At 37.4% G+C, this 15,896-nt stretch overlaps 1 protein-coding gene across 11 annotated transcripts in view; it reads left to right on the top strand.

The window, feature by feature from the left end:
- Window positions 1-15,896, top strand: part of PLEKHA7 (pleckstrin homology domain containing A7) — a 120,736-nt gene that overhangs the window by 36,908 nt on the left and 67,932 nt on the right. The window contains exon 1 of one of the 11 annotated variants that reach the window (XM_039344615.1): window positions 1,506-1,947. The exons of the other annotated variants lie outside the window; for them this stretch is intronic. Within the exon in view, the coding sequence (XP_039200549.1) occupies window positions 1,877-1,947 (71 nt within the window). The 5' untranslated portion in view covers window positions 1,506-1,876. Of the gene's footprint in view, window positions 1-1,505; window positions 1,948-15,896 lie in introns of those variants that run through there. 11 annotated transcript variants of the gene reach the window in all.

Raw genomic sequence — 15,896 nt, 5'->3', positions numbered from 1 at the left:
AAGGTCGGATCCTTAATGATATTAGGCCATAGCTACTTCAACATTTTCAGAAAACTGAATATTATAAAATATTACAAAATGGATCTTTGTGAGCATGATCAGTTTGTAACTGCAAATATTGAGAGTAGCTTCTCCTTATCTATTTCTCTCTGGAAACTATGTGTATTTGTCGCATTTTTCCCTGACACAAACATTTTCAGAGAGATCATTCACGGAGAGTACTCAAACCACAAAAGCAAATTTCCATTATAGACATTTTTTCTTATGGAAGTTTCTATTCACTGGCATGGGAAGGATGTTAGACTTCTGAAAAATAGTGTGAAGGTGGAGACATTCCTGCCAAAGGAATTACTTACAGTTATGCCAAATATTTTTCAGCAATGCAGTCCTTTCTCCCTTGTATGCAAATAAATGGATGCCACAATATTACCGTACCTTGTAGGTTCAATGACATATATTGGGTGCAGGGAATATGTGAAAGGCATGCATGGCAGTTTTTACCAAATTCTCTCTTTGTGATACTTCATTGCTGTACTTCATAGTCTTCATTGCACCATTGCTCTTTTGAGTTGCAGTTATTTGCTATTAAACAAATCCTCATGCATAGCATCTACTGTTGTCTCTATTAATTTAAGTGTGCTGTTTTCAATCCACAGACCACCCCACAATAAATCCTCCTGCTTGTATTCTGTATAATTTTTTTAAGGAGTGTTTTGATAATGTTTTTCTACTTAGCATATTACATCTGGCCTCTTTTTATAATAACGTAATCATGTACAGTGTGACCCCACCATTTCCACGATCCCAAAGTTTTACAGGCAGTGGATAATGCAGAAAAGATTGAGGGAGAGGGATAAGCGGTTGTGGCTGATACTTTCTGTTGATAGTTCAATTTATTTTTATTTTCCTCTGAAGAGATACAAAAATAGAGACATTTCAAAGAAGGCAAACTTTAATTTCGCACTTAATTTTATCTCCAATTCAAATGAATGAATATATATATATATATATATATATATATATATATATATATATATATATATGCTATATATATATATATATATATATATGCTATATATATATATATATGAAGTACAGCAATATATATATATATAAAACACAAATTTACATAAAATCTGTAAAAATGCACACATTGATTTATATGACTGAAGAATTGGTATTTTAAACATACTTGGCTCAGCCGAAGGAATCCTTATATTGCTAATGAGTATGTAGAAACAATAGATCGGTGACAACAACAGCATACATAGTACCATTAGGTGTTATTTATTTATTTTGTTTACAAACTATTTCCTTTCTAAAATTCAAGGTCATGTCTTTCTGTTTCCAGGGGAATTCTTGTCCTGGAGAGAAAAACCATCTTTCACCTGCAGTCTTGATCTTCATTAGCTGATAGGGGAGATTTGCAGCATTGGCAATAAGTTATGCTGGTGGTTGGCTGACCGCCAAATCAGGCTGCTGTTTAAGATACTGGGGCTCTCGCTCTTTTTCTCTCTCGTCCTTGTTCTCTCCCGGCAGCATTCTGTGTCCCATCTTTGCAAAAAGAATACTGTATAAGGGTGGTTTTTTTGTTTTTTGTTTATCCTCTTGGAAATGAGCTGCTGTTTGTTCCTGCTTGAGAAATTAGACATCTCTGATTTTGTGATGGGTACTATTTAGGAGGGATTTGATTGTGGGAAATTTTGCTGCTCAGGAAGAAGCAGTCAGAAATGCAGCAGAATCCCAAGACCGGCTCCGAATGCACTTGGGTTTTCTTTGGCTGGTTGCTGAGCGATTTCTCTACAGATGGATGTATGTGTTAATACCACACCTCTAATATTTGGAATATGAAAGAAATGTGACTCCAATATATGAAATGGGAAGTAAGTCTGGATTTTCAAACTCTGTTTCTCAGCCAGAACATCCATTCTTCCAGCTTTCCTGCAGGTATGTACATGTTTAGGTTTTTGTTTTGTTGATGAATTTAACCTCATAAAACTGTGCTGGGGTGCCTTGTTTTGCCTGGAGCTATATGAATACTTGCTGGTAAACTCTCTGAATGAAGAACAAAGGCAACATTTAACAGTACATTTCTGATATGCTTTTTGGTTGTTGTTTTTTTAATAAAAAAAACAATGATATATATTAAACAGGCATCTGATCATTCACGACTAGTTCTTCTAACCCATTGTTTTATATTGTTGCAAATAGTATTGCTTCAAAAGAAATCCTTTTACTGTAGCATTTTCTAAAAGGAATTCATTGCATGTGTGATAGTTGTTTTGTCAGTCCACTGCACTGAACCGTTTTGCAAAAAATATAATTATTGCATGATTCCACTAAAAACACTCCTCAGCCAAATTGTGTCCCCAGTAAATCAGCTTTGCAATGACTAACTTGATTACACTTTCAAAGGTTAGAGCAAGATAGGCTTTAAATATTAAATATTTTATGTGGAAAAATAATGAAGGTTGGTATAAGCAATCATTATTAAATCCCTTTGTGTAAAGAAAGAAAGGAACACTATATTTAAAGTTGTTTCAGATCTACCTTTCATAGGCATGTTGTGACAAAGCTAATAGGTTTCAAAACTTAAAGAAATTACTTTTCCTTGTATTGATGTCTAAAGGGTAATAAAGAACAAGAAAAGGAGCTAAGCAAGTCATATTCTCAGCTTTCACCAGCTATCTTGGGTTTCTGGCACACCTTTCTGAAGGAATGCAGTCTTTGTTTACTATATATTTCATGCCTGTGTCTCCTAGTGGAAGAGTGAAATAAGAAGTAAGAGCTGGAGTTTAGCTGGAGTTTCTGTATAATTACTCATGCATTCAAAATGTGTTTGAGGAAGAAGAAGAAGAAAATCAAGTTAATCATTAATGCATCCAAGACACAAAAACGTATCTGGCAATAGAACTGAGAATGTTTGCACTTACGCTGGTTTCTGTTAAATGTTATAAAACAATCATGAAAAAGTATCATGAGTGGAGTGCTTTATTGTTTATAGGCCAGTTGTACAGTTTGAAAAACAGACCATTCCTCCTTGGTGTGAGCTTCTACCAGTTTAGAAACAGACTACAAAAGTAAGATAGTGGTAAATAATTGGCGCATCCTCATTCATGGATTGCACAGATTCATAAATAAAAGAAATAATATTTGAAGAAGTCCCAGAAAGGTTTTACAGAAGTCTATATCCTTCCAGATATATAGAATGTGACCACACTGTCAGAGACTAATCTTCCTACTTCACATAGGATGGCAGGATCAGGAATACCTGGCTGTACTGCTACATTTGCTTTGGGATGTTGAAGGACTTAATTAGCAGTTACATGTGTGTGGAAGTCACTTGGAGAATGAAAAGTTGTTGTACATTGTTTCTCATTCATTTTTTTTGAGATAGACCAGAGGTCTCCAACCTTTTGGGCACCAGGGACCGGTTCCGTGGAGAGAGGTTTTTCCGTGGAACGGAGGGTGCATGGTTTTGTGTGCTGCCTGCATCTTGCAGATGGGTCTTTGCTTGTTTGTGCAGACCGGTTGCTGGCATGCCGTGGGCCGGTACTGGTCCACGGACCGGGGTTGGGGACCCCTGAGGTAGATGATAGTAGTAGTCATAGGCCTTTTTCAGCCTAGTTTGGATATGGCTTGGAAATCATTTCAGCAAGATGTCTATCCAATATTGATTATGGAGGCACAACATAGCTGATAATAGTTCCTTATAATCAGTGAATATGTGGCTATTTAGATCTTTACATTTATTTTTGTATTTCTCATTCCTTTTTATCTATATAATTTCAAATAAGAAATAAGCAGTTTGAGACTTTAGTGTCATGTATTGCTTCCATTTGGGTGGAAATGTGTGTGTGTGTGTGTGTGTGTTTAATTATAATTGCCAAAAATCAATGGTACAGTTTTGCATCATGCTGAAGTGGGAAAAAGTGAATATTGCTCTGAAAGCCTTAAATATGTTTCACACGATGACACAATTTTCTAATAAAATTCCAGACTCTACCTCCCAAGCCTAAGAGTGGATAGGCATTCTCTTAACATTTTCTTGCCTATCCTACTTATATTCCGATTCTGTACAGTGCTGTTTTTAATAGGTTGGTCTGTTTTTTTCCTTTTTTGGGTAAAGACAGGTACAAAAAATGAATTAAGCAGTTCTGCTTTTTCCCTGCGATCCATCACCTCCTTGCTGTCTTCTTCCATTAGTGGACTGATTGTTCTCTTGACTTTTTTTCTTGTTTTTTACTTATTAAAAGAAACTTTTAAAAATTATTTTTTGGCATTTGTTGCAAGTAGTTCATTCTAAGTGTTAGCTTTCTTGTATTCATCTTTTCAGATTCAGAATATTTGCTGGTATTCTGTTTTAGTTATTTGTACTCTTTCCATTTTTCATATTATTGTTTTTGCCTCTTAATTTATCAGAGAATTCTTTATCAAACCATGCTGGTTTCATCTGGGATTTCTTATTTTTCTTTCTCAATGGTATTGTGCTAGACTGGGCTTTTATAATCTCATTTTTCAGTTTCTCAAGCATCTTGAGTTGTTATCCCCTTTAAGATTTCCATCTATGGAAATACTCCCTAAGCCCTCTCTAGAGAACTGTTGAATCAGTCCTTAGTCTAAGACACTAGTTTGACTTTGTTTAGTTATTTGTGAATTGAATGCCAATATGTCATGGTTATAACTTCAACCTTGTCTATCATTTCATTCCTGTTAGTAAAAATTAAGTCCAGTATAGCCGACCCTCTTCCTTTAAGATGACAAAGTTATCTGCTAGGTTAGTCAGGAATATATTTGATCTCCCACTTGGTATAGACAGGGTAGTTAAAGTCCCCCCTCCCCTCCGCTCTCTTTTTTTAAAAAAGCCCTAATGTTTAAGTAGTTAAACATTAACATTGTTGGAGATGACTCTAGTGATCTAATGTCACCATTGTTCTAGACCAGGGGTAGGCAACCCAAAACACTCAAAGAGCCACTTGGACCCGTTTCCCACCAAAAACAAAACACCGGGAGCCACAAAACCCTTTTGATATCTAAAATGAAGATAATACTGCATATATCTTTTTTTACCTTTAGTGTGTGCGTGTGTGTGTGTGTGTGTGTGTGCGTGTGTGTGTGTGTAAAATAAAAGTAAAAAAGGATATATGCAGTGTTATCTTCATTTTAGATGTCAAAAGAGTCTCTCTGTCTCTTTCCTCTTTTTTCTTTCTTCTTTTTCTCTTTTCTCTCCCCCTCTCTTTCTCTCTTTCCTCTCCCTCTTTCTCTCTTTCCTCTTTCCATCTTTTCTCTTTTTCTCTTTTCTCTCCTCCTTTCTCTCTTTCCTCTCCCCCTTTCTCTCTTTCCTCTCCCTTTTTCTCTCTTTCCTCTTTTTCTCTTTTCTCTTCTCCTTTCTCTTTTCCCTCTTTCTCTTTCTCTCTCTTTCCTCTCCCTCTCTTTCTCTCTTTCCCTTTCCCTCTTTCCTCTCTCTTTCTCTCTCTCCTCTTTCTCTTTCCTCTCTTTCCTCTTTCCTCTTTCTCTTTCTCTCTTTCTCTCTTTTTTCTTTCCTTTTCCTCTTCCCTCTCCCCCTCTTTCTTTCTCTCTTTCCTCTCTTTCCCTCTTTCCTCTCTTTTTCTCTTTCCTCTCCCCCTCTTTCCCTTTCCTCTCCCCCTCTCTTTTTCCTCTCTCTCTTTCCTCTTCCTCTTCTCTCCCTCTCTTTCCTCTTTCTCTCTCTCTTTCTCTTTCCTCTTTCTTTCCTCTCCTTCTCTCTCTCTTTCCTCTCTTTCTTTCCTCTCTCTATCTTCTCTCTCTTTCTCTTTCCTCTCTCTCTCTCTCTCTCTCTCTCTCTCTCTCTCTCTCTCTCTCTCTCTCTCGGTAAAAGTAATCCTGATCTATATGATGTTGTGTTGTATGGCTGACACAGTAACATGAAAAGAAGAGGCACAAACTAGATGCATCTTCCGGTAATCTTAGAGGACAGTGTGATGTTTGTGAGCAATATAATCCTGCACTGAAAAGTGAGCTGAGGAACTGACTTGGATGTTGCTGAACTATAACACCTGCTGATAGGACTCTGGGAGTTGTAGTTCAATCCTATTTGGAGGATCAAAGATTTCCTTCCCAGTTATATAGGATGTTTAGAGAAAACATGAGGAAGAACACCAATAAAGCTCCCTTATGCCATTAATCTTTTGTGCAGGAGCACAGTGTCTTAATAGCAATGAAATTACCCTGGTGAACTGGGAATTGCCAAAGATTATAGCTAACAATGAATTTAGCAAAGTGCCTGTGGCACAAAACTCCAATTTATACAAAGTATGGGCAGGGAGGGGGAGCAGGATGGGAGGCAGCGGCTCCGGTGGTGGTGGCGCAGCCCGGCTGTCGCGTTCTCAGCTGAACGGGCGGGGAGGGGGAGCAGGACGGGAGGCAGCGGCTTCGGTTGGCGGTGGCACGGCACGGCCACCGCGTTCTAAGATGAACAGATGGGGAGGGGGAGCAGGATGGGAAGCAGTGGCTCCGGTGGTGGTGGTGCGGCTTGGCCGCCACGTTCTCAGCCGAACAGGGGGAGGGGGAGCAGAATGGGAGGCAGCAGCTCTGGCCGCGCGGCCCGGCTGCCACCCGTGCCTCGTCCTCAGCCACTTTGCCATCGTAAGAGGAGGGCGCCAAGGCCGGTGTACCATGGGCGGCTGTGCCGGCAAGGGGGGATGCCGCCACAGGGACATCCCGGCCTGCCACCGGTCCCGTCGCCTTCACAGCCCAAGGTCTCCTCGTGCAGTGGCGGCAGCAGCAGCGGGAGGACAGCGAAGTGATGCGGCTGCCCGCTCGCCGCCGCCTTGCTCAGCATGACCGGCAGCAGCGGCAGCGGGAGGATGGCCAAGAGGACCACGCAGTAGGTGGGGAAAGGGCCGGGCAGGCACCACAGGGAATCTGCTGCTCGTGAGACGGCCGAAAGACGCAGACGGAGAGGGGAAGCTCCGGAAGACCCCTGGCGACCCCCCTGACTAACAGGTGGCAGTGGAGCAGGGCGAAGGGAGACCCGCCGGTCAGGGAAGAGGCACTCCAAGACCGGCCACCCGCAGCTCCTTACCAGGGACACTTTTCCAGCAATCCTCCCGGCCACAAAGGAGGTTTGTGGGCAGTCCCACAAACCAAAGAAGTTCAACCAATCAATTCAAACTTCATGAGAAGTTTGAATTGAATAGTTGAACTTTTTTAGTCCCACTTTTTTTTCAGACTGCACATGGTAGCTGAGGACAGGGAGCCGCAGGAGATGGCTGAAAGAGCCGCATGCGGCTCCGGAGCCGCGGGTTGCCGATCCGTGTTCTAGACTATAATTCTTTTGACTGTAAGGCTCAGTATGCCTCCTCTTAAATATTCTAGTTTAGAAAAACAAATAAAGCAGACTTTTAAACAGCAACTTTAATATTTATTAATAGTAGCAGGGCTTTTTTTTCTCATAGAACGCCCAGAACGGAGTTCCAGCACCTTTTTTGGATGGAACCTTATAGGGTAGGTAAGGCGGGTTGTATGATGTGTGTGAGTTCTGGAACCTTTTTTTTTTTTTTTTTTACAAAAAAAAGCACTGAATAGTAGGGGTATTCATTTTGAAAGAAAAAGAGACTGAAATCAATTTTCAAGTACCAGTATGCAGCAGGCCTCTATCCAAATGTTATCCCTATCTCCTTTAGGATGGGATAAGCAGCCTTGAAGGAAAGGTATAATTTAATAATTTAAAAATTGCAAAGCAGTTCATAGTGGTTTTTCCTCCATTAAGGCATTAAACAAGATTATATATTATATCAAGAGCTATTGAATTTGGCATGCATTGGTTGCCTTTCTATGTGGATGTCTGGTTGAGAATGGTGGAACTTTTCTTTGCAGTTTTCTGCTGTTTCTTTGTAGCTTACATGGGTTGTTTGCATATCTGGCATTTCACTCTTATCTGTATCAGATTTTTTTCATCAAATTTAAGCAAGACATTGTGTGCCTTGCATCAGTGCCCAAGCATAATAATGTACTAGAGAAACAAGGTAATAATCTGAAGCTCAGATAGATGAAATAGTAAGTATTACCAATTTGGGGCTATTCTGGAAAGTGCTATAGTCGGCTAAAATATGAAAAAAAATCTGCTAAAATTTGGAAATCTTGCTGATCCAGCAATGTCATTGAAGTTGGCTTTGTTGGTTATGTCAGGGCTTTTCAACCAGTGATACGGGTACCACTTGTGGTACATTGGCACCTGGCAGGTGGTACGCGACCATCCTAGAAAAGTGGTAGCGGGAGAGGGGAATGAGAGCACCGCCGGACGGGCAGGCAGGTGTCTTGCTCAGCTGTGCCTTGGGGGCCCACTTTTTGTAACTTCAAACAGTCACTAAGCGAACTGTTGTAAGTCGAGGATTATCTGTACTTTATAACTTTTTTCCTTTTTTTTTTTTTTTTTTGGTCGTCAAGTTTTTGACACCTTGCTAGGCAACTGGTGGTACTCGGATATTGCCATATCCTAAAAGTGGTACAATGGGTGAAAAGGTTGAAAGCCCTGGGCTAGGTAATTCTGAGTACTTTTATATGCCACATATGGCCATATCAAGGTCATCAACAGTTTTAATCATTAATAGCTTAATGGTTGGACCCCTGCATATCAGAATGATTACCCTTTTCATGTATATTTAATTAAGTCTGTGTGATCTGTAGCAGAAATTAATTCCCTATTAATGTAGTAAAATAGATACTGCCAAACTTTCTTGATAGTGACAGTCTAATTGCATAATATCACCTACCAGAGACATTTAATTCAGTGCTAGGTAAAGTTTGGGGGGGATGGGGTTTAAAAATATTTCTAATGTTGCAAAACACTACTTACCCATTGCATATTTTTAGTAGTTCATTTATATTTGGGTTTATAATTATTATTTTTTACTTTGGGAATTTTTGCATTAAATCACCAGAGAAAATTGTGTATTCATTAAATAGACCAGGGGGAGTTCAGATTTAAACTAGTTAGAGCATGATTTCTATAGCACTGTCAAGCAACTGATAATGCTAATTCCATTTCTTAATAATTGGCACGATATGTATGTATGTATGTATATGTGTGTGTGTATGTGTATATATATATATATACATACATACATACATACAGTACATGTGTGTATATATACATACATATATATATATATATATATCAGGTTTTTAAAAAAATATAACGTGATGTAATATTTGTTGTCGGATGTAGGAGACTATAAAATATCTTTGCCTGACAATTTGGAAGATTTCTTTGTGGACTGAAACCTGAGGGGATTTGGTTATCTTATTTATAAACCAAAGCTAAAACAATGGTGTGATAGTTAAAATCTAATATAATTCTGGAAGATGTGTGATCATACTGTATAAACTATTAAAATAAATGATGTTAAACTATATTGATATAGGCTTACTCAGCTCTTTCTAGCCAAAGACCATACTTGACCTTTGAGTATATGAGAGACTGCATGCCAAAAAATAATGGATAGAACCAAGACAATCTTTAAATTCAATTATATTTCAATTATATTATTAATTACGTTGTCCTCTTACATAGTACAATTAGGTAACAACCTTTGATGGTCTTTGGGGTGTAAGTTTTTTTTATCTCTGCATTAAATGGTGCATAGTTGCAGGTTTTAGAACAGGGGTCTTCAAACTTGGCCCTTTTATGACTTGTGGACTTCAACTCCCAGAATTTCTCAGCCTGGCTGGCTGAGGAATTCTGGGAGTTGAAGTCCACAAGTCATAAAAGGGCCAAGTTTGAAGACTCCTGCTTTAGAAGCAAAAATTTCTATCCTGTTTTGTATTAGTTAGGTTATGTTGGGAAATAAGGTGTAAAGAGAATAGTTTAACATGTTTGGTTTAGAAAAGAAAAAAAATTAAGATTAGACAAAATAGCAGTTTTTATATATCTAAAAGAGTGCCATGCAATAGATGATATAGGACAGACAGACAGACACTGACAGATCCATAATGTTTAACAATGTCTTTAATAATGTAAACACAATGATAAAATAGCAGTACGTCAATAGTATAGTGCACTATTATGAGACTATTTTTCAGTAGTGTAACAGAAACAGTTCTTACTAGGAATAAATAAAATACCAAAGCATGAAATGTGGTGTACTTTGTTTTTAATGTGTTGATATATTAATATTTAAAACAAATTCTTGCAACCATCAAATTGTTAATGCACACTTATTTTCCTTTACATGTATAGATAACTAAAAAGTAACGATTTTAGAGTACAAAATATTACTTGAAGATTGCTTAAGATTTATTGAGAATCCAAACTTGCACTTATTTATTGTGTGCATAATTTAATTCATTTTTGTTGGCATTTCAGTTCTAGTAGTATTAACAGCCAAAAGCGGTGATGAAATAGTGCTTTTCACACATTCATTAAGGCAACTGGTTATTCTAGTATTCTCAAATAATGTGCTCCAATCTGGATGAAAACATCAGATTCATGTTCTCTATAGGAATGCAAGGAGATGATATCAAGAAAAGCTTTCTTTCCTCATTCTTTGCCATCATCACTGCCTCAGAATAAGCTCTACAGAAACCAGCTGCTCAGCTTCAGAACTTCCTTACTTTGATTTGCTGTTGAGATTTGATGATATTTCAAATGCTGCTGTCCCTGAAACCTATTTAGATGAAATGCTTTCTTAATTTTTTTTAAAAGAATGTTTGACTTTTTTATAGAATGTTTTGTATTATTTATTTTTCCCCAGTTGCCATATTTTTTATTTATCAGAAGGAGTCTGGAAGCACCTTTACAATATTAGAGCATTTGATGAAGTGAACTTACAAAATCTCATGCCCTTTAATAAAATCTGTTGATCATAAAAGGTGCTATCAGATTTTCCCAATGTTTGGCTACTGTAGACTACCCCCACGCTCATTCTTTAGTGCTTTTATTTAGCATGTCTTCTGATATGTCTGTCAAACACATCCTCTTAAGATAAATATTTGGGCAGGCTCACTTTACTTTTTCTTCTATTTCCACTATATCTCATCTGCTTTACTCTTTTCAACTTTTTAGGAACCTAACGAAGGATATTTATACAAATTACGTCTACCTTATATCAGAATGTCAAAATCAGATGAAATCCACAGGAACATTATGTACAGTAGTAACTAACTATGTACATTATGTACAATAGTAACTAACTGCAGGAATTTAGCTGTTTCCTTAATTGAGTTAAATTACTTATTTAATTAAAAGTCTGTCCTATTGTCAATCCTTTAAACCTATCCACACAAGGACATATATATCCACACACACCCTGCAATAAATATACTTCTGTCCTTTCACTTTGTAACGGGTTGGAAGAAAAGCTTGAAATGCTATTTTTCTTAGAGAAGCAGAGAAGAAAAGGCTCCTCAGTAACATTGTTTTTCTATTATGCCAAGAAAAAAAACTGTTCTAACAATCTGACAGTGTATTTTATTTTTCTGCTTATTCTAGGAAACGTGTGATTTCAATCTTTTTAGTACCAGCTGCTTGCAAGTTTGTGATCAGAAATGGGGGAGGGGTTGTCTAAGGAAAAGTCCAAACATCCTTAGCAAATTATCTCCCAAATATCTGGTTTTACTAAATTGGAAACCAGGGACTGCATCCTACCCAACAACTATCATAAACCTTAAAGCTGTTTGTGCTCCTAAGCTCCACACAGTATTCAATTGACAAGAGTCTTCAACTCTCTGCATGCTTCGCTATCTTCTACTGTCGATTCTCTCTGGAAAAATAGACTTCAGTGCCTCCTTGCCTCGTCTCCCAGTCACTGTCGGTTAGGGATTGGCTGGGCTTGGAGAGGAGCATGCTTTCAGCTGATTATCTTTGAGCATCTTTTCACCACTCAGACAGCTCCTTGTTTCACTGCCTTCTCAGCGGAAAGAATCACACAGAGTGAAATGGAAGAGGTTCCTTTCTGTTGATATGCTACAACTGTCCATAATAGAATTACCTGCTCTCTTTTCAGCTTCAGTAGTTTCTATTCTATGGGTTGTGTTTGAGTTTTAACTCTTCATTTAACAACTGTTCGAAGTTACGACAACATTGAAAAAAGTGACTTGCAACCAGTATTCACATCCCCATAATCATGGGATCAGAATTTGAGGGCTTGAGAATTAACACGCATTTAAGATGGCTGCAGCATCTCAGGGTCACGCGATTAGCCTTTGTGGTCTTCCCAGCCATAAATGCTCAACAAGCTCAACGAGCAAAGTCAATGGGGAAAGCTAGATTTACTTAGCAACCATGTGATTCACTTAACACAGATTTGGGTATTTTACAGCCTCCGGGCATATAAGGCTCTTTGGTTGTCTCTGTTTGACCTGTGTGAGGTCAATCAAAAATTAGAAATCTAATATAAATAAGCATGCCACGAGGGGGGGGGGCAAGAGGAGAAGCTGGATTGGATCCAGCTCTGTGCAGTCCTGGTGCCCTCCTTCAGTCAGCTGGCGGCCGCAGGAGGGCAAAGAGACAAAATCTTTTTCTGCACCTCTGCAGCGCCCACCCCTTGCTTGGAGCAGCTTGAGGAGCTGACATGACGGAGTTTGAGAATATCAAACCAGGTTTCATTGATCAGGTTACTTTGGTTCAGCCCGCCACTACATTCCCAGTTTCTTATGTGGCCCCCTTGGGAAAATTAATTGCCCATTCTTGACTTAACAACTGCAGTAATTTGCTTAACAACCATGGGAAAAAGGTCATAAAATCGAACATGACTCATGTAACAACTGCCTTATTTAGCACAGAAATTCTGGTCCCGATTGTGGCCGTAAGTCAAGGATTACCTCTGTATTTATTACACATCAGAGAGGTGTGAGTTGGAACAGGAACTAATGTAGGAGATGGAAATTAGCTCCCCTATATAGAGTTAAAATTACATTCCTAATTCTGTTGCACTCTCAGACATTTCTAATAATTCCAAGCATTTACAAATAGATTTTATTTGTACCTAATCTCAGAACATTGGGACCAACTTTTTAAAAAAATGTTCATGTACAAAAGCTTTCCTCTTCCACCCAACACACTCATTAATAACTACATTAATTTATATTTACAGAAAATAAAATATTGAGAAGCTTTCTGGAAAAACATTGTTTCACGTTTTTCTTTCATTCAAGATATAAATTCCATATGAAGTGAGATAAATCAGTTCCCTGGAAATGAGGGCTCTCATGTAATCTAAATAGGTCTGTATCCAAAAGATTAATCTTACTTAACTGAAAAAACATTCTTTCACAGAACTGATTATTATATTAAATCATACAGTATATTCCTCGGGTATACTGTATATTATTACAAGTGTATTACATATAAGTAAAGTTCTTCATTTTTCTATTTATGAAAATGTTTATTATAAAGCAACTATTTATGAACTATCCCAGTGTAGAAAACCAGGAAGATGGCATTGAAAGAAATATTCAGAAAGCAGAATTTTACTTTTTCTGTCACTTTTCTGATCTGGACTTCTTGTAAGGCTAATAGTGCCTATTGAATAACTACAGTGTTTGGTACTGAACATAATTATGAGTAGGAGTTATTTTCATCTTCCATTTTTTCTATAATATGAAAAGGTTGTTACATATTATTAATAAATATGTTGACCAGTAACTCCCTACTTAGGCAGTCTGGTAACTAAAGGGCATTTTTCCAACCAGTCCAATCATATCACAAGATTGAGGTCCCACCTCTCCAAACAATAATATGTCACCATGCCCCAAATATGGTCACCAATACTGTGCTGCTATTGTTATAGTAAGTCCTCCATTTCTACCTAATAACTGGTCCTGTCCCTGAATAACTGCTATTTTATTGTGACGTATCAGAACAAATCTATGTAATCTAGTCTATCATCAGAGTTCTGTGATCTAAACTGAATCAAGACATTTCATCTAAGGAGAAAATAGTAGAGTAGAGTAGAGTAGAGTAGAGTAGAGTAGAGTAGAGTAGAGTAGAGTAGTTGGAAGGGACCTTGGGGGTCTTCTAGTCCAACCTCCTGCTCAGGTAGGAAACCCCATAGTACCATTTCAGACAAATGGTTGTCCAATCTCTTCTTAAAAACTTCCAATGTTGGAGCATTCACAACTTCTGAAGGCAAGTTGTTCCAGTGGTTAATTGTTCTAACTGTCAGGAAATTTCTTCTAGAAATAAGGACAAATTTCCTAACAAGTAGAACAATCAATCTTTGGAATGGCTTGCCTTCAGAAGTTGTGGATGCCCCATCAGTGAAGCTTTTTAAGAACAGATTGGACAACAATTTGTCTAAAATGGTATAGAGTCTCCTACTTGAGCAGGAGGTTGGACTAGAAGACCTCCAAGATCCCTTCCAATTCTGTTATTCTTTTCTAAGAGGCTATGTCAAATCCACCATTACCTTGCTCCAGTTTTCCTGCTTTTCCCCAGTTAAGTTTTTCACATTCCTTATATACTTTCACATTCCTTATATACTTTCACATTCCTTATATACTTTCACATTCCTTATATACTTTAAAGAAGCATTTCAGTGCTTTCCTACCATTTAATTGATTCTGAAGTATAGGATTTTTTTTCTTTTTACTAGGAGCACCTGGGAGTACTTTGTACTTTGGTCCTCATATGTTAATAAACAATACATCATCTCAATAAAAATTTAATTGGTAAATAGCATAGACATAATTTTATAAAATGTAAAAGTGAATTTGTATAAAGTAAATTTATTCATGGTGCAGTTTCACTGAAATCTTAATTATATTGGCTGTATTTTACTGTTAGCAACATTTTAAAACATTTTCATTTGAACTGGAAAATGAATTGCAATAATTGAATTTCTGTTGTCTTCCTAGTTAACAGAAGATTTGTATAGTTGCCATGGTGATATTTTGAGGGTAGTATAAAAGTGAATACTTTTTTAAAAGGAATGATTACAGTCAATTGAACAAAATTTTCTGAATAAAAATGTGGATGTTTGTTTAATGGACTTCTTATTTCATATTAAATTTGAGAATTAGTTTACCTGAATATTTGAAATATTGTAGCTATTTTACCAATAAAGAAGCATAGATAAAATTCCTAATTTCTGTGTCATACTTTCTTGAAGAACTTGGTTAAGTAAAAATGCTACTTATAATAGCAAAGTTTAAAAGATACTTTAGCAGTGTCTTTATCCACAGCAATTAGAAGTGATAAAGTGTATACATGCCATGAAAATTGTATCTGCTAATTTTTATATATCAAGCTTTTATTAAATATACAAAAGCAGACCTACACTGTTGTTACTGTTAATCAGTTTTCACCCACAAACAGCCTTAATGAAAGATAATAAGCCAATGAGGCATGGTGGCACAATGGTCAGAATGCAGTATTGCAGGGTAACTCTGCCCACTGCCTGAAATTCGATCCTGATCATTAAGGCTCAAGGTTGACTCAGCCTTCCATCCTTCTGAGGTCGGTAAATGAGGACTCAGATTGTTGGTGGCAATATGCTGACTTTGTAAAACTGTTGTAAAGCTCTATAGGGCGGTATATAAGTCTAAGCGCTATTACTAATCAAACATGTAATTTTGGTATCACTGTTTGATGGTAAACTTTTTGAGATTATAATTTTTGTATTGAACTCCCAGCTCCATAATCACCTGCTCACTAACGGCACATATTTTATATTGGCTTCCCAAAAAATTGCTTATTTTCTCTTTCTTATTTGGCTGTTTGGAATCAGGAATAAGTTAAAATCCAAATTCTAATGATAATTTCTCCCGTTTTCTGTTGGTTTCCATCCCAGGTCTTTTCTTCCTTAAAATTTTTAATATAAATTCAATTGCAATAATTTTCTTCATTTACCCTTGCTATGATTATTCTTTTCATTTCCATTAGTACAGAACTTTAGCTTCATTTTTTTGTTTGTTTA

This window comes from Crotalus tigris, unplaced genomic scaffold, assembly GCF_016545835.1.
Source record: "Crotalus tigris isolate CLP2741 ecotype Arizona unplaced genomic scaffold, ASM1654583v1 scf7180000017933.3771270, whole genome shotgun sequence".
Taxonomy (NCBI): domain Eukaryota; kingdom Metazoa; phylum Chordata; class Lepidosauria; order Squamata; family Viperidae; genus Crotalus; species Crotalus tigris.
The sequence above is the reverse complement of the archived record's forward strand: the minus strand, read 5'-3'. Positions and strand labels throughout refer to the sequence as shown.